Below are 18,304 nucleotides of genomic sequence, written 5' to 3'. Positions count from 1 at the left end.
CACGTGTGAGCTCGGTCCGCAGCGGGCGGGTGTGTGCGCCTGCTCTTTCTATCAGTTTTGGTGTCAGTGTCTTGCTGGCTTAGCAAAAATAATTTGGATGCGTTTCTTTCCCCCTCCCTCTGTATTCTGGAACATTTTAAGCAGCTACAAAATCATCTCTGTGTTAAAACTTTTAAAGAATTCACCAGTGAAACCATCTGAGCCAGATACTTTTGTGGGAGACTTGTCCTTTAAAAGGTCTTTTTTTCCATAGGTTCGTTTGAATTTGGGGGGGGGGGTTCTTCTCCTATTTTGTATCTTTTTTTCTTTCTAGAAAGTTATTCTTTAAGCTGTGTAAAATTCCTCAGGGGCTTCCCTGGTGGCTCAGTGGTAAAGAATCCGTCTGCCAGTGCAAGAGTCGCAGGTGTGACCCCTGATCTGGGAAGATGGCACATGTTGAGGAGCAGCTAGCCTGTGCACCACAACTACTGAGCCTGTGCTCTGGAGCCTGCGAGCTGCAGCGACTGAGGCCCACGCACCCTAGAGCCTGTGCTCTGCAGCAAGAGCAGCCCCCGCAGTGAACAGCCCCCGCAGTGAGCAGCCCGTGCACCACACCTAGAGAGTAGCCCCCCACCCCCACTGCAACTCGAGAAAAGCACTCGTGCAGCAACAAAGACAGTGCAGCCATGAATAAATAAATAAACCAGAAATTAAAAAAAAAACCCTCAGATTGTTCAGGGGCAGTGACGTGGAGGGGGGGACTGGGGTCAGGCCCCCGTAATTGCCACCATCAATCTGTGCCCCTGAGCTGCTTCCCCAGGCCTGGCATTGTCTGCAGAGGAAAGTGTGCATAGGTGCCCAGGACATGGCCCATGGCCTGGGGACACTCCCCCTGAAATACACAGACAGTGCAATGTGACATGTGTTCTGAGAAGGACGAGTCCAGAGGCTTGTGGCACCCTGAGCAGGAGGCCCCCCAACCCCGCCAACAGAGACTCTTGAAGGCAGTGAGTGGGGGAGGTTAGGGAACCTTGGTCTTGAAGAGGGCAGAGTGGTCCAGGCAGGTGAAGTGCCATTGGCATGCTGGAATCCCAAGTTTGATGTTGCCCGGAGAGTGGTTTTCAAACTTATTTTGGACTGTAGCCCCCAATAAGAAGTATGTTTTACACCACAGACCAGGACACACGTGTGTAGATGTGTGTGTGTGTGTGGTGTGTATACAAATGAAACAGTATTTCCATGGAGTAATTCTTCAGGGGTGCGCCTGCTGTGCCCCGATACTTGCTGTGCTTCTTGGGTTGGGTGGGGGAGCTTTACTTATTTTCTAAAAACAGCTCTATTAAGATCCAGTTCACATACCATTCGGTTCTTCCATTTAAAGCGTACAATCCGATGGTTTTTAGTTATTTACGGGATTGTGCAACCATTGCCACATCCAATTTTAGGCCGTTTTCATCACCTCGAAAAGAATCTCTGTACCATCAAGCTGTCACCTCCTCTTCCCCACCCCGTTTTTCCCAGGTCTAATCAGTGGCCACCTTTCTGTCTGCAGGTTTAAACATTTCTTAGAGTTGGGGTCACACGACCTGTGGTCTTCTGTGACTTGCTTCCTTCCCTTTGTGGAGCGTTGCAAAGTTCCTGCATGCTGAACTCCGAACCGCATCCCTTTTCCTAGCTGAGTAATATTCCATTTATGGACGGAACACATTGTGTTGATCTGTTTGTCAGTTGAGGGACATTTGGGTTGTTTCTACCTTTTGCCTATTATGAATGTGTTATTTTTAAACATTAAAAAAAAATGGCTGGTTATGACCCACTAAATAGTTTTCAGGACCTAGAGTTTGGGCTAACGCACATTAGCCGTGGTGAGGGCTAAAGAGGCCAATGACGCAGGCGAGGGTGCTCTGGAATTACTCGTGGCACCAGGAGCCTGTGACTGTATCCTGGCTTAGATGGTGGGCTGAAGGAGGGCCAGCTCAGAGATGGGGCCAGATGCTGTGTTGTGGGGCCCATCCATCAGAAGTGTTTCGCCAGGGCCTGGTCAGATTTCCTAGAGATTATCATGCCAGGAGTGTTTGTTTATTCGAGAAAGGCTGAGAGATGACATGTGCCAGGCTCTGTTTGCAGCACTAAGGAATGTGCGGATGCTGTACGTACAGATGAAAACCCCGTCCTCCTGGGGTGATGTGCTCAGGGGAGGAAGCAGAGGATGAACAGAGCAAACAGTGACATAACGCACGTTAGCCGTGGTGAGGGCCAAAGAGGCCAGTGACGCAGGCGAGGCTGCTCCGGAATTACTCGAGGCACCAGGAGGCTGTGACTATAACCAGGGTGGTCCTGGGTTGGAGGTCATGGGTGTGGAGACCTGGAGGTCGGTGGGGAAAGCAAAAAGAGCAGGGCAGAGATGGGGCAAGTGAGGCACTCACAGAGTTTATGGGGGAGGGGGCACCCAAAAAACTTAGGAATCAAGAAAAATAGTATTTTCATGCAGTGCTTTTCAGAATCACAATCATGCAAGAAAATCCTAGATGAATAAATGTCAGTATTTTCTTGTTTATTTATTTATGGTTGAGCTGGGCCTTTGTTTCTTCATGGGTGAATGGGGGCTACTCTCGTTGCGGTGCGCGGGCTTCTCATCTCGGGGGCTTCTCTTGTTGCAGAGCACAGGCTCAGTGCCCGTGGGCTTTGTAGTTGTGGCACTGGGGCTCATTGGTGTGAGCCTAGGGTGTGCAGGCTTCTGTAGTTGTGGCCTCGGGCTGGTCGCCCCCCTGTGCCTCAGTTTCCCCACTTACCGAACAATCTCATGGAGCCGTAGAGAGAATGGATGTGAGGGCCTGGAGCGTCATGACTATGCCCTGAGGGCTACTGTTTTTATTTTTTTAATTATTATTATTTTTGAGCTGGGCGCACAGGAAGTGCTTATGACTAAATGCTAGTTGTGGTTATTACTACCTTCTGTGTCCCTGGCTGTCGCCCGGTGCAGCCCCGCTCCAGGTGGTGGGGGGCCGGTGATGGGGGGAAGGCCCTTGATGATTTGCGGAAGGTAAATAGAGGCTGCTTGAGCCTTGAGGAGTGGGGAGGAGGCAGGTGTGTGGGGCTGCGGACGCGGCCGCAGGACAGAGAGGAGATCGAGGGGGCCCAGGTGGGCTCTCAGAACTGGGCCCTGGGGTGGGGCAGTGATTCTGACAGACGGATCAGTTTCCCCCAAGTTCACTGTGCTCTGAGATAGAAGCCGCCGGAATAGAGTCCAAGTCACGAAATCAGAAAGGGGCTGAACCTTGGTGTGGAGTCAGCTATGGAAACAGTGTATCCTTGTGTGTCTAGAATTTCCCATGGAATGGGAAGAAGGTGGGGATTTCTAATTGAAACTGTTAGGGAACTCCTGATGACTTTAGACCAGACAGGGGATGTCAAATGGAAATTAATTATACAGAAGCCATTAGTGTTGCACAAATGGTTACTATCTTAAAAGTAACATATACATACGCATGTATATATTCTTGTTCCTTTGGGGGTTTTCTTAGGTATACCCCCATACTTTATTCCCTAACTGCAAGTATCTGAATATTCCTCAGCCCCAAGTCTTGGGGTTCCAGGAACCAGCCTTCCTGGTGGGTTGGGGTGATTCCCCCCCACCAGCAGAGCGCCTCCTGCAGGCGGCTTCGAGTGTTGGCCGGGAAGGTTGAAGAAGATAGTCCGCTGTGACCGCTGGGTTTGTCCTGTGTCACGAGGCACCAGGTGGGCGCTCGGGTGACCTCCCATCGGTGGGACCCGGTGGGTAGGGGCTGCTCTTCGGTCCTCCGTTTCCCGGTGGGGGGTGGCACCTGAGATCACCCGTGCTGGAGCCCCAGCTCCGAGGTCGGGCCGCCCCCACGGCGCCTTTGTGGCCTCTTGTCTGCAGTGGGTGGCCTTGCCCTGCTATGGACGTGGGCGGTGACGGAGCAGCCCTGCCCCACTGGGAGTCCCGCTGCAGGGCACCCTCTCGTGGGTCCTGGGCTACTGATGGTGGGAAGGCAGTCCTGGCAGGCTTCGGTTGCCCCCCTGGTCTCCAGCTCTGCTTGTTCTGCCTTCTGAGACCCTGAGGATGCAACAGGGTCTCCTCCCTTCCTGCCTGTCCCTTGAGGTTTTCATGTGTTCCTCCCAAAGCTCCCTCCTCCTGGGGGCTCCCCGAGCCGGCAGAACAGCAGATTCAGTTCCAGACGGCCTCTGCATGGTTAGGCACTGGCGGGAGCCCTGCCCTTTATCTGAGCCCTGTGGATCCTGCCTTCCATGCAGGGCCGTGGGACTGGCTGCGAGGGGCGTGTCTGGTCTGAGATGAGGCTCTTGTGGCTCAGGAGGAGCTGGAAATCATTAACTGTGGTGTCCACAGCCCAGAGTTGGGGAGGGCTACCTGTCACGTTCCAGGGAGCTGCCTGCCTGCCTCTGAGCTCCCCACCCTCCCACCCCCCAGTCTCCTGGTCCCTGGACTGCAAAGTCCAGCCCGAGAAAGTCCTCTCTCCTCAGTGTCTCCAGGCCCACTTCCTCTCGTCTGGCCCTGTCCAGACTTCACGCCTCGCCTTACTTTTGGCAGAGCAGAATCCAGAGACCCTGGGAGATCCCCGAAGTGGGCAAGAAGGCTGCTGTGTGAACAGCGGGGCTCTGGCCCCTCCCTGGGCAGGTCACCCTTGCAGACGCAGCCTCAGGCACAACTCAGCGAGTCCTCTCTCTCCTCTGCCTGGGGACGAGGAGCCCAGCTGGGACGGGGGGTAACACCCATGGTCATCATTGTCATTGGTGACCCCAGGGCACGCCTGAGTCATGACGTAACCGCTGTATGCTCCCTCGGAGTCAGCTTCCCTGCACAGTCTAGTAGCCCAGCCCAGAAAGGGGCTGTGTTTTCACCCCCAGGCTGAGCCTCGCTCCTTAGTTCTGGCCTGAGGCCGGCTTTCCTGAGGTCTGTGGCTCCCTGCCCATTTATTTACCTGCTGAGTAATGCCTATCTAGTGCCTGATGGGTGAGGCACCCAGGGCTCAAGTTACAGAGAGTTGGGGCACCTCCCGAAACACGGCCCTGCAGCCGCGGCCTTCCACCGCCCGCCTGGGTTTCAGGCACCCCCACCTCCTATCAGGTAAGTTCAGACTGGCGCCCCAGGACGTGGGGGCCCTGGTTTTCTGGTGTGGGGCAGGGCTGGGAGGCCGCGATGGAGGAGGGTGAGTGGGTAGGCACGTCCCCACTTCTTTCTGTGGCTGTTGGGGGCTGGTGGAGGCAGACCTGGCCACTCTTGTGTCTCTAGGGAGGGTGACAGGCGGTGGACAGGCTGCAGGGCCACTGTGTGGAAGAGCTGGTGCAGGAATGGGGCAGACCTTGAACCCCCATCCCAGCTTTTAGGGAGGTGGGTGATTTATTTAGTGGCTCTATCAATGGACTTTCTGTTCAGCCAAGAAAGCCTCGGTCAGTGAATTGGAAGTGGCATTTCTTGATATTGAATTTAGCAGCAAGGCTGCCTCCGCCCACGTCCTTGCTTATTATGCATGCTTGCTCAGGGCAGATATTTATGCTCTGTGGCTGGCGTGGGTTCCCAGGCCTCGGTGCCTGTCCCCATGATGCCTGGGCAGTCCCACCTGTACTGGCCCCACCTGGGCCTTCAAGCCAGCGAGACTTCTGGCTCCAGGGGTGGGTGATTCTGTTATAGGACCCAGAAGGTCCAGTGTGCTGATGAGGCTTGGTTGGGGCCGGGGGACTGTTCTGAGCCACCTTCCTGCTGCGTGGGTGGTGGGGCCCTGGGTGGGTCCTCCCTGTTGCCTGTTCCTTCCTCACGCACGCTCGGCTCCTCCCTTGGCTTTCTCCTTCTCCCCTTGCGGCAGGCCAGCTGGCAGAGGCACCTACCGGATGGGGCTTGACACTAAAAGACTTTCCAGGTCCAGATCCCGGTAGCGACAGGTAGGGAAATCCTGATCTCAGCCAGGGAAGCAGACCGAGCAGTTGATAATAATGACTGGCCTGACCACTCCGGCAAGATAAGGCTGGCATCTGGGTGCCCCGTTGCTCCTGTTTTCCAGATTAGGAAACCAAGGCACAGGGAGCTCCGGCCACTTGCCTAAGGCCCCACAGTTGTTAATAATCTGGATGTGAACCTTGGGAGAGGCTCTCTGCCAGCCCTGGCCACCCCAGGGCTAGGGAGCAGGGCTGACCCATGAAACCGGGTCCCTGCCCCAGAGCTTGGGCTGGGATGTGGAAGAACCCAGACTGGGACCCTCCTCTGGCCTCCTTCTTTCAGAAGGCAGAACGAGATGATGGAGTGAAAGAAAACTCCAGTTAGAAGAAATGAGGGACTCTGGGACTCCCCCGTTTCCTCTAGCCCCCTACCTGTCCTGGAGTTTAAAATAATTTGTCGGGGAAAGCGGGAACAGATTGGAAGTCCCGTTTCTCCCCGCTGATCACAGCTGCAGGGAGCTTGCTATGGCTTGCAGCCCAGCCCAGCCCAGATCCGCCCAGCCCTGCCTTCCTCATCTTCCCTCCTCCTCCTCCTCCCTGTAAGACCAGCTTGAGTTCTGCTGAAGAGCCAACGGGAGATGTTCAGGCTGGGCTGGGGGAGGGGGAGGAGGGGAGCAGGCGTGGTGTGCCTCCTTGTTGGAGAGGGGCTGACGTGAGACCCCCGGTTGTGGTCTCATGGTGGGCCCTGGAAGAGGGGGAAGACTCTAGTCCCTGCCTGCCGGGTTTGCTCCCTGGCTCTGGCGGTCCCCGTGGGTCCCAGAGCAGCTTTTTTGTATACAGCAGGGCCTCTACAGGCACTCCAGGGCCATTGATCTTTCTGGAGCTTGGAGTGGTTCCGCCTGCTTGAGCTGAGCAAGGCGCTGAGATGGGTGGAGGAGGGATGCGTGAATGCGGGCGCCTCTCCCTGGGGGCTTCTAACTGCACTAGGGCCCGGGAATGAAGTGAAGTGGACGAGTCTTATTCCCAGGGGTTGGCTCGGGTCTTGATGGCCATTACCTTGGACAGCCCAGGGTAATGTCCCTTCTTGCTGGACACCGTGGGTGGGGCCCTCAGGACAGAAGAGAGTCAAGTGGAGAAGCAGCGAGAAACACAGCATCTCCACTCTTGTCAGCACTGCCTCGGGGCTGGGCAGGGCGGCCAGGACAGTAGCGGCCACAGCGTGGCTTTCTGGGAGGTCAGCCCATCAGCATGGCCCAGGGGACTGGGAGGGGTGCTTCTGTCTCCACTTCCCCTCATTTCTTGTCTGGGCCTTGGGAGCAGGCCCCCACATTTCTGCCTGGGAGCTTAGGGTGGGAGCAACCAGAGAGAAAGCAGGGGCTTAGAGGAGCCAGGGGACCCTGGAAAGGCGTCTCCTCAACCCCTGTATACCCCTGCAGCCCTCTCTTCCCCAGGATTGTTTGGGGCTGGTCCGAGGAAGCGAGCCTCCTGGCTTCATGGACCTGGGGACCCTGATACCCATGGGCTGAGACCCCGTGGCAGAGCTCTTACTACCTGTTGGGTCTGAGTTTTACTCTCCAGGTCTGTGTTTCCAAAGCGGGGCGGTTACCTCTGAATCTGAATGCAGCTTCCTGGGCCCAAATCCAGTCTTTAGGGACCAGCGTCTGTGCAGGAGGCATGGAGGCAGCAACTCTGCAAAGAAAGTTACTAACCCGGCTCTGACCCCTCCCCTGTGCCTTTTAACACTTTCCCCTCCTCCCTCTGGGATCCTTGTCAGGGCTCAGCTCCATGGCGGGCACTGGGGAGACCCGTGGGCTCTGAGGTCACATCTGCCTCCTGGCCATGCCGTGGGTAGATGAGAAACTTCAGTCCCCTTGAAAGTTTTGTGTACAGGTTACTTGGGAACCCACCAGGTCAACCCTCATCCCACTCTAAAAGATGGTGAACTTGATGCAGTGTTTGTGACCATATGACCGTGTGTGTGCGTGCGTGCGTGCACGTAGTCTGCCCAGGAGGCTTTAGCCACATGGTCCCAGGCCAGGTCTTGATGGGGGGTTGGGGGTCCTGGTGACCCCCTCACTGTGCCCTTCCACCCCGAGATGAGCCTCTGCAGTGAGGACCCCTCCCAGCACCACGTCCCCCACCGTGTAACTGCCACTCGGTCATGCTACAGGGAAGCTTTTCCAGGGAGCCAGCTGTCACATTTGGCCTCTGTTTTTTGTTTTTGAACAGGAATGAAAGGAGAGAGTGACTAAGAAAGTGTGTGGGGGTGAGAGAGTCGGGAAAGGTCAGAGAGAGGGGAGGAAAGATCTGGAAAGTCCGGCCATGTGCTTGGGAAGCAGGTGCCAGCTATGAGATCATCTGGAGGTGGCGTCCTGCCCCGGGCCCAGCTTGCAACCAGGAGCCAGCGTTCTGCAGGGGAATCGCCCGACGGGGCTGGAAGCGAGGCCTGGGAGCCTGCCCTTGGCTCGAGCTCTGCAGCTCTTGAGAGCTGCGCAGATTTGTTTCCATTTTAGGGACACTGTGGGGAGGCTGTCACTCCCTTCCTAGCCTTTATTAATATTTCATTAATCACAGTGACCGCTCACTGTGTACTTACACGCTCCAGTGCCGGCCTGGAGGCAGCTTTATGTGCTTCATGGGATGTATCTGCCCAGCAGCCTTAGAAACAGTTGCTGTTGTGATTTGTAAAGAAGGTACCAAGGCCCAGAGAGGCTAAGTCGCTTGCCCCCGGCCACACAGCTGGGAGTGGCTGACCCAGCTCTGGATGTGAACGCAGGGGCTGTTTGACTTCAGAGCCAGGGCTGGTTTGGAACTAGGTGTGTGGTTTCTGTGCAACTCTGGTAGCCTCTGGTCGGCCACCTCGACTGAGGCCCCTTCTGCAGGCAGTTCCAGGACAGTGTCCCCACAGCTGAAACGGACCAGGAGAGGTGGTGACTGTAGGCAGAGTTGCTGTCTGGGGGGGTGGCCACCCCGGGGACACAGCCACATCCCGTCTCCTGGATCTATGGAGCCCGCAGGTGTGGGTCAAGGGCTCCCCGGCTGCAGGAGAGGGCCCCACAGCAACAGACCCTGGGAGTCTGGCCTGTAAAACCCAGAGGCTTCCGGAGGCCTGTGGCCCAGCTTCCTGTGCAGCTGGGTCCTCCTGCACACTCAGTCCTCAGGCGGCACGACCTCCCACAGCCGGGTCCATCTTCCCAGGCCCGGCGCACATGGTGCGGGGTCAGCGCTGCTCTGGGAGAGGGAGGGCAGGGCTCCAGGAACAGCCCGGGTGGGGGTGGGGTTGGGGTCACACTTCCCGGGAATGGAGGGGGAAGTCACTCCAGGCAGAGCATCCACTCTGCACGCTGGATGTCCGTAGGCCGGCAAGCCACCTGCCTCCCCAGCTCTGCACACGATCTGCCAGTTACCCGGCCATCCACCGGTCCTCCCGGCCAGCAGACGCACGCACCATGCTCAGGGTCTGTGTGTGGAGCACATCCCTCTGTCTAGCTTGGAGCTGTGAAATTGTAGGGTTTGCCCAGCTCTGCCGGGCTCCAGCCTGTGTGTCCTAAGGTATGAAGTGTGATGCGAGGGGAGGTGTTCCCTCTGAGAAGTTAAGGTCTGTGAGCGCCCGTGGGCGGGCGTGGCAGAGAACCACATATCCAGATGAGCCAGGGTTCTGGGGGGACAGGGGAGGGAGGGGAGGTCCTCAGTCACCTCCTCAGCCCCAGCCCTCTCTGAGCTGTCCTGGGTGCCTTCCACCCCTCTCAGCACAGCCGTTTCCTCCTGAGTCCATACCCCGGGCCTCCTGATCGGGGAAACAGCACCCTCTCCGCCCACTACATTGCCTGGGCCTCAGAAATTTGGGACTCATCTGCCAGGCACAGCCCCCTCCAAAACAGACCCAAATCTGTGTGCTCCTTGTGCCCCCCTGCTGCAGCCCCAGGCCTTGCCTGGGCAGATGGTCCCCCCCGAACTTCCCCTTGCAGCTTGCTCCCCACAGTGGCCCACAAGGCCCTCTCACCTTCCCCACAAGCACCCACACCTGTAATGTTTGTGAAGGGCACCTCCTGGATGTGTGCAGTGGCTGGACGCAGTGGGTCTGGCATTGGTTCAAACCGCTCCTCAGCTTAAACCTCCCAGTGGGTGCCTACTCCCTGCTCGTGGGTATGCAGCCCTCTGGCCTGGCTGCTCCTGGAGACACAGAGGTTTGTCCCCAGTGAGCCTGTACCTTCCTGGGATGTCATTCCCCAGATCTTTTCTTGGGTCCCTGCTTAAATGCTTTTATGCCTGCTTATGGGCTATCCCTAGACACTTAGTGCTGATTTGTTCCCATGGAGTGTGAGCTCCATGAGGTCAGGGGAAGCTGGCCCTGTCCCCAGGCCCTGGCATGTTGGTGGTGCCCAGGTCATGCCTGTTGAGCACTTAGCGCGAGAGGACTCTAAGGGTAGGGTCTGTCCAGCTGGAACAATCAGGGAAGACTTCCTGGAAGAAGTGGCATCTGGTGAGCCCTGGAAAGTGATGAGTTTTTCTGGTGCCAAATTAAGACAGAGGGTCGAGGGGCATTGTCATAACTCGACGGACAGCCTTGAGCAGCGATGGCTGCTGGTACATGGCTTGCTGGTGGCCGACACAGGCAGGAGGCAGAGAGAGAAGTACTGTGAGCTGGAGGCCCCTGGGAGGCTGAGCTCCTGGGTGAGCAAAGGCTGGAGGTGGGAAGGACACCTGTGGGTGCAGCCCAGTGTGGGGTGGGCCTGGAGCCCGACCAGCCCTCAAACCAACCAGCTGAGGCTCCTCAGGGGTGATGAGTGGCTGTGTTCCTGAGGGACTAACCCAGCGTGGGTGGAACGGTCAAACAGAACGGCAAGGACAGGAGTGGCCCCAAAGCCGGTCCCGCCCAAGGCTCTGGGAGACTGAGGGACGGTCGAACCCCGGGAACCGAAAGGGCAGGATGCGTTCCGGAAGCCCCTGGAGGGAAGAGGAGGACCGGGCTTCCCATTCCCCTAGCCGGCCCAGCTCGGTGGATGTGTTTCAGGTGTGGGGCTGGCTGCCGCCCCTGGTTGTGGCTGCCTGTGGCACTGTGCTAAGAAGGATTCTGAAACCAGGAGGAAAACCTGCTCTGTTTGGCAGTGCCCTCCTCGGGTGAAGCGGGGACCGTGGGTGCCCCCAGGGATTCCCATGTGTAGAATATGAGGAGGCCAGTGGGTGGGGGTGGGGAGAGGGGCCCCTGGACAGCACCCAGGCCTTGCCACCCCGGGCCCTGTCTCGGTTGTTCTGCTTGACATGTCGGAGAGTCCCTGTCAGCTCCACTTTGTTTCATCGGCCTCTCTCCCCGGGCTCAGCTGCCTTTTCGGTTTGACCCATCTGATCACTGCCATCCCTACCCCGCAGCTGCCACGTGTCCAGACTTTCCAGGGTGTGGCCACGGGGCTCAGCGCTCTCCCTAAGTCTCCCGTAGCTCTCACAGCCACTCAGGAGGCCCAGAGAGGCTGAGTCACTGGTCCGTAGTCACAAAGCAGGCACCGAGATTCAAGCGGGACCTCTGGCCTCAGGACCTTTTCGGGGCCCCAGGGGGACCCTGGTGAGGAAGCGAGGTATGAGGACTGGCCCCCCGCTGAGCGTAGGCAAGGTGGCCAGCAGGTTCAGCTGATACCCTGACTTGCAGCAGGCTGGTCCACCGACAGACAGGAGCGTGGGCTCTGGGCTCTGTGCACCCACTTGCAAACTGGCTGACCCTGGGAGCCTTCCAGAAGCTTTCAGCTTTCTTATCTACGGAAAGAGGAACTAAGGGCCTCTATCCCCCAGAGTGGGGCAGGGGGGGAACACACTGGGTTTGGAGAAAGCTGGGCTCCCCCAGCGACCTTTTGAAGTAGTCTGGTGTGGCTGTGTCCTCATTTTCAAGAGGCCCAGAGAGGTTGGGGCCCTGACCCCAGTCACAGAGTGAGAGCCTGGGCTACAGATGGCAGTGCTGGAAGGGAAAATGCTGGAAGCCTGGGGGTGAGGGCGGGGTGTCAGTGGAGGGAGGGAGTGCTTCCCAGCTGGGGAGTGTTCAGCAGTTCACGAATATTTAAGAAGCACGGACTTTAGCCTGCGGCCCCTGGTAGTCTCCAGGAAAGCAGAAGGAGGGAGGCTGGAGCCGGGCCTGTGTTCAGATTCGGGTTCCACCACTTACTCTTGCAGATTGGCTGTTTAACTACTCTGAACTCATCTCATTGTAGATGGGGAACAAACGCGAAGATTTAATGGGGTAGTGTAAGGGATGGACATGGCGCAGCCCTGGGCATTCAGTCAGTGTATAATAAATGCTAAGGCTGCTACTATTGACAACATCAGCCCTGTTTCACGGGGGTGTCAGGCAGGCTCCTGCTCTAAGCATCTGCTTCCCCAGGCTGAGCATTGGTGGCTATTAGCTGTGTCCACCCGGGGCCTGGACAGGCCAGTGGGCACATGTGCGGGGAAGAAGCCTCACTGTCTTTGCCGCTGCTGCCGGCACCCACAGGCCTCCTGCCTGGGCTGCCCGCTGGCTCCTGCAGCCGCCTGGCAGAGTGCTGGGCTGGCACCTGTGCAGACTGTGCTATGAGAAGTTACCGGAAGCCTCGGCTGCAGTTGCTCCGTTGCTGGAGGGGCTGCAGGAGGATGGAGCCATGGGGGTGGTCAGAGAACCAGAGGGGACCTCAGAGAAGGCTGTGGCTTCTTGGTGTGGATGCTCAGCTCTAGACATCGGGCGTCCAGGTGATGTCCGTCCTCCTGAAGGGGTCAGGAAGGCCGGAAGCTGCGTTCCAGTTTTCTGTGATCGGAAAGGGATGGCCCTTCTGGGAATATGTCTGGGGGCCATCTCTTTCCTGGAGGAGGAAGGGTTGGAGGAATAAAAGGCTGGGGATGGAGCTGGCAAGGGAGGCATCATCGAGGTTTGCTTTCAAGCTGACTTTCTAAGCAGTAAGGCCGGAAGCCAGGCAGAGACCCTGAGAGCTGATGGGACTCAAGTCCAGAGAGGGGGAAGGGGTGCGATTCCCACATAGCAGCCAAGGGCACACCGGGGGGCAGGCTTCTGGTACCCACTCTATGCTGTCATTTCGGCATTCACGCCTGCAACTGTGGGTGCTCTCGGTGTGTGGGCAGCTGGTGGTGCCAGGACCACTCACCTGTGAGCTGGGTTCATCTGTGACGTGAATACTGTTCATGCTTTCATTCTGCAGGAGAGAGTGAGGCTGAGATATCATGCCTGCCCAGGGCTCTCTCTGCAGCTGACCGCCCTGTGCAGGGCAAATAGAGGGTCTGAATGTGCGAATAGAGGTTCTGAAGGAGGGCCAAGCAGCCTGCCTTCTTTCCCATGGAGGCTCGTGGCTTGTACGTACCTCGCAGCGGGCTGGCCCATCAGGGGTGGTCCCAGACCAGCCTGGAGCTGTGAGGGTCACTAGAGGACCGTGGACGAGAGCTCTCTTTGCCTGCTTTCTCTCCTGCTGCAGAACTGTGACCACCACCCCCTGACCACCACTCTCAGTTGTCAGACCCTTTCCCAGGGAGTGGGCTTGAGCCTGGCCGTGTCCAGGTTCTGTCGGTGTCCTCCAGCCTCTTCCTTGTGGCAACAGCGGGCCCCGGAAGCCTGCTTCTGGGGGATTGACCATGGGGTGCACAGCCCAGGCAGAGCCTGGCTTTCTCACCTGGGAAGTTTGTGCACGGCCCTTGGCACTGCCCCATTCTGTGGCCGGAGAAAGAGGGACATGACTTTTTTTTTGGAGACAAGAGATGGCTTAGAGAAGAGGCTGCCGTTCCAGTGCCACGGGCCCCCAGCTCCCCTCCTTGCCCCCGTGGTGCCCACTGTCCCCTCAGCTGTGGCCTCATGGGCCACTCCACCTCTGGTTTCCTCTCTGAGCCTCGGCTGGTCAGTAGGGGGCAGTGGAGGCCTTAAGCCCCCCAAGACAACTGGGCACAGTGTTGAGTGTTTACAGATCTGGTCCGGGGAAGTCTCTCCCATCACACCCTGCTAACATTTTCCCTGGGATCGTCACGCTGGGTGGGGCGGGGGGCCTCCCAGGATGTGGACGAAGCAGAGCTCTGTTGACACAGTCTCCGGTTGAACCCACATCCTCCCTGCAGCCCAGCGGGAAGTGGCCTCGTGGCAGAGCCGGTGGAGCCGGGACCCAGCTCCACAAGTGGAGGAGAAGGATCCTGGCCCCCAGAGCCGCCCGGGGAAGACCCCCGCCCAGTGCCTGGCTGACAGCTCCTTGGAATGCTTCATCCACCTGGCCAGATGAGGCAGTGGGCAGGTGTTAGGAGAGCTGACGGGCTAAGAAGCATCTATCTTCCTGGCTGAAAAACAATCTTACTGCAATTTTAAAAATTATGCCTACTTACGACAAAAATAATTTACTTAGAAAGCTATAAAGAAGATGATGGATGTTAATTAGGTACTGTAGAAATCAGCGCTGTTCACATTTTGGTGTTTTCTTCCAGTCTTTTCCCTACATGCGTACTTAACACAAAGAATTAAAGAACCAAAAATGGGATCTGACACCTCCCTGCCGCTAACAAGGGTGCCCCTCCACCCCCAGGAGAGTTTCCCTACTCGTGACCCAAGCCGAGCCTCAAAAGGTGATCGGGATAATTTGCTCTAGGAGGGGACTGGCAGTTAGAGAACCATCTCATGGCTGGTGGAACTTGGAAAGTGGCTGGAGAGCTTCAGCAAAGGGTAGATCCCGGCCAGGGGTGGTGGGCAGGGAGGGGGCCCTTGGACGCTTTCTCATGTTATTCCGTGGGGTTATCTCTGAGACAGTGTGAATGAGAGCACGGTCACAGTGCCCTGACCCCGACCCTGGGCCACGGCCCTTCCTGCGGCAGCATGACCTTGGCTGAGGTGCTTGGTTCCCCTCTGTAGAATGGGGTCATAGAGGCCCACGTGAGAAGCTAGCCTGCTCATCCATGCAAAAGGCCCAGGGCCGGCCTGGCGTGACCACTGCCATCACGGGACATGGTTCTTCTCCCTGTGTCCTCTCCTCGTCCCCGTGGCCCTCGTCTGTGGCCAGGCCGTCATTCACTTATTCATTCATTCGTTCACCTATTGAGGCCTTCTCTGTGCCAGGACTGGAGCTGAGGATGACGCCCTGCTCCCGGGCCCCCGGGGGTTTCTGAGAGGAGTGTGAGGACCTTGGAGACTGGCCCGCCAGGCTGCCCCATCGCCCCCTCCTCACGGGGGCCACTGGAAAGCTAGCAGGGAGGCAGCCAGCTCTATCACTTCTTGCTGTGTGACCTGGGGCAAGTTGCCTAACTCCTCTACGCGACTTCCCAAATCTGCTAAAAGAGGGACGCCAGAGGGAGGCCCGGACGGGGCTGTTGTGAGGACCTCACTCAGCATGTGCTTTGCTTGTGGTGGCCATTCTGAGAATATCCTTGGATCCCAGGGTACCGAGGCCTGTGGGTGGCATGCTGTCTCTGGCAGCCATCAAAGGGGGGACTCAGCGGCTGCAGGAACAGTTACTGACTTGGGAGCCATGGCCCAGAGCAGTCAACCATTCTTAGGAGGGAGGCTGGCTCCCTTGAAGTCCCCTGTCCCAGGACCTCTGTCCTTCTCGGCTTGAACAGGGAGCAGTGGGGGCCGGAGGGGGTGTGTCTGGACGGCCCTAGGCAGGAGTCTGGTCAGCTCTTGCTGTACTGTGCAGGGCCTTCCCTCCCTGCCTGCCTGGGCCTGCTGTGCTCTTGGATGCTCTGACAGGAGGCTTTGGCTTCGAGTAATAGAAACCCCAGGGCTTCCCCGGTGGCACTGCGGTAAAGAATCTGCCTGCAGCGCAGGAGCCGCTGGAGATGCAGATTTGATATCCTGGGTTGGGAAGATCCCCTGGGGGAGGGCATGGCAACCCACTCCAGAATTCATGCTTGGAGAATCCCCATGGACAGAGGAGCCCTGGTGGGCTACATCCACAGGGTCGCAAAGAGTCGGACACGACAAAAGCGACTTAGCACACAGGCGAGCAGTAGAAACCTCGGCTCAGAACGGCCTGAGCTCCACGGCGGATTTGCTGCTGCACACAGTGAGAAGTGTGGAGCCTGGGCAGCTCAAGGGTGCCGTGGAGGACCCTGGGTCGGCCATCCTCCGTGTGGCTTCGTTTCCAGCTGTCCGCAGGGTCAGAGGTGCTGCAGCATTCGCTGACACAGCAGCATTCAGAGGGAGGGAAGCCCCCTCCCCTTGGGCCTCGTCCATGAACCAGGAAACCTTTCCCCCAAGCCCCTGGGGGATTCTCGCCCTCCCTCAGCCCCCTACTGTCAGCTGACCCCCCTCCCCAACCTGGGGGTTCCTGTTCTGAAGTACATGGCATTTCCCAGCAGCGCAGGGAGGAGAACGAAGCCCTGAACCAAAAGGCTTGGCTGGGCAAGGTGGGGCAGCCTGGGGGTCCACTTTGGCCACCCTCCCTTGGCAGAGGGAGCAGGGAGGGACAAGGGGGCCCCTTGATTCAGCTGGGGTCCAAGGAGAGACGGTGCCCACATGGCCAGTCCTTTCTGACCAGGCCTGCAGCAGCCACCTTGAGCCAATGAGCCGGGTGCCATCTGCACCCCCAGCTGAAACGTGGGCGGCCGTCCACACCGGAGGTAGTGCTGTGCCCATGGCACCAACTGGGGGGATGGTGAGGGTTGACGCGGGCTGCAGCCTGACCTCTGAGGGGAATCCAGCTGTCCCAGGGACGACCGGTAGCTATTGAAACGCTGGAGGAGGAAGTGGGTGGGCTGTCCCTCCACACCCTCTTCCCTGCGGGGTGGCTGGGCGGGCACCCTGCTCTCTCCTGGCCCCTGCCCTGCCTTCGTGGGCCCCTTCGTGCGCCTGTGGGCTTCCTTCCCCACCCCCTCTCTCCTCTCCCCCCAGTTAGTGCCTTCCGCCCCCTGCTCCTAGGACAGCCAGAGCGAGCTGCTGTTGGGCCTCCCCTACCAGCGGGGTGGGGTTCCCCAGCACAGAGCCCTCATCTCCTGGGTTTAAAAAGCAGATTGCACATGTGTGTGCGTGCATGTGTGTGTTACAGGAGGAATACCAAGCTGCAGCCCTCCTGTGTGTGTTTCTCTCCCTTCTCCCACTTGGGGAAGGGCCCTTGGCTTGGTGTTTGCAAGCCGAGCTCCCTGTGCTCGTGGGAGAGGCATGGGGCCCGTCCCCCTCGATCTAGGCTGTTCCTCTCCAGCCCCCGCTTTCTACAGAAGGTTCACTAGAACAGAGCCGCTCAGAGTGGAGGCAGGGCCAGCTCGGGCTCTGGGCCCCCGACCCTGTTACTCGTTGGCCATGTGGCTGGGCCCTGGCGTCCTTCACCCACTGGGGCCACATTCTCCCTCTCCTCCTGGCAGGGCTGTAGGGAGCATCCCTGAGGGTGGGGCAGAAGAGGGCAGAGGACACGCCACTGAAGGGAGCGGCGTGGCGGGCCTGGGCGGCAGGGCCCCCTCTGCCTGCCAAGAGACCCTCCCCAGCTGCAGGCAGCTCCTTGCATCCTGGCTTACTCCCACAGCCTCAAGTCCGAGGCCTCATTGGGTCTCTGCCTGCCTCCCCTCACCCCACATGTCTGCTGCACATAAAGACTCATGGGAGAATGGCATATAAGGCGTGGGTTTGATGAAGACGAGGAGGGATGGTTTGATCCTCTCACATCTGGACTTGGAGCCTCTGTGACTGCTGATGCAGGAGGGTGCTGGGTCACTGGGAACCATGGCTAGACTCCAGCTGTGGCCGCCGTCAGCAGAGGGACCGGAGGATGGGGGCGGCAGAGGACCAAGGATGCTCCCCCTCCATTCTCCCAGGCCTCAGGCTGCTGGGGCCAGACAGGATCCCCGATGACCGTGATGGCAGTGGTGGTGTCCCCAGCCGCCAGGGCTTCCTGGGGTAACTTGCATGGTCCTAGGGCTCTTGACCTCAGTGAGTCCTCCTGACAGACCTGTGAATTCGATTCTGTCACTCTCCCCATTTAACAGATGAGGGACTCGGCGCAGACAGGTTAAACAACCTGCCCAAGGCCATGCAGCTAGATGGTTTGGATTCAGGAAGCCTGACTCCAGAGCCTCTAAACCTCCTCCGATTTCTGGTTTTGCTTCCTCTTGTCTCTGAGGCTCAGAGAAGGTTTCTGACTCTGCCAGGGGACACACAGCAGTTTAGTGGCAGAGGTGGAGTCATGTCTCCCAGGCCTTGGGGCTGATGTCTTTCCTTGAGCCAGTGCCTGTTTGGAGGCGGAATGGCCCACCCATCCTTGGGGTGGGGCCGGAAGTGCCAGGGGTGGCTGGTCTGCACTGCCCAGGATGGGGCAGCTGGGGGAGACAGGACGCCTCTGGGCTAATGAACCGTTACTGTTCCGCGGGTGCCTTTGCGTCTCCCAGCTCCTCACCGCTTGCATTTGTCTGAGGAGCACAAATTTTTGTGAGCAGCACAAATTTGAAAGCAGCGCTGTGGGTGTCTGAGCCCTGCCTTTGTGTA

At 58.2% G+C, this 18,304-nt stretch overlaps 1 protein-coding gene across 7 annotated transcripts in view; it reads left to right on the top strand.

The window, feature by feature from the left end:
* The window catches only part of SEPTIN9 (septin 9), a 179,486-nt gene that overhangs the window by 107,616 nt on the left and 53,566 nt on the right, over positions 1-18,304 (top strand). Inside the window, exon 1 of one of the 7 annotated variants that reach the window (XM_024981029.2) lies at positions 4,818-5,086. The exons of the other annotated variants lie outside the window; for them this stretch is intronic. Coding sequence (XP_024836797.2) covers positions 4,969-5,086 — 118 coding nt within the window. The 5' untranslated portion in view covers positions 4,818-4,968. Of the gene's footprint in view, positions 1-4,817; positions 5,087-18,304 lie in introns of those variants that run through there. 7 annotated transcript variants of the gene reach the window in all.

Source organism: Bos taurus, chromosome 19, assembly GCF_002263795.3.
Source record: "Bos taurus isolate L1 Dominette 01449 registration number 42190680 breed Hereford chromosome 19, ARS-UCD2.0, whole genome shotgun sequence".
Taxonomy (NCBI): Eukaryota; Metazoa; Chordata; class Mammalia; order Artiodactyla; family Bovidae; genus Bos; species Bos taurus.
This window is presented reverse-complemented; position numbering and strand designations above follow the sequence as displayed.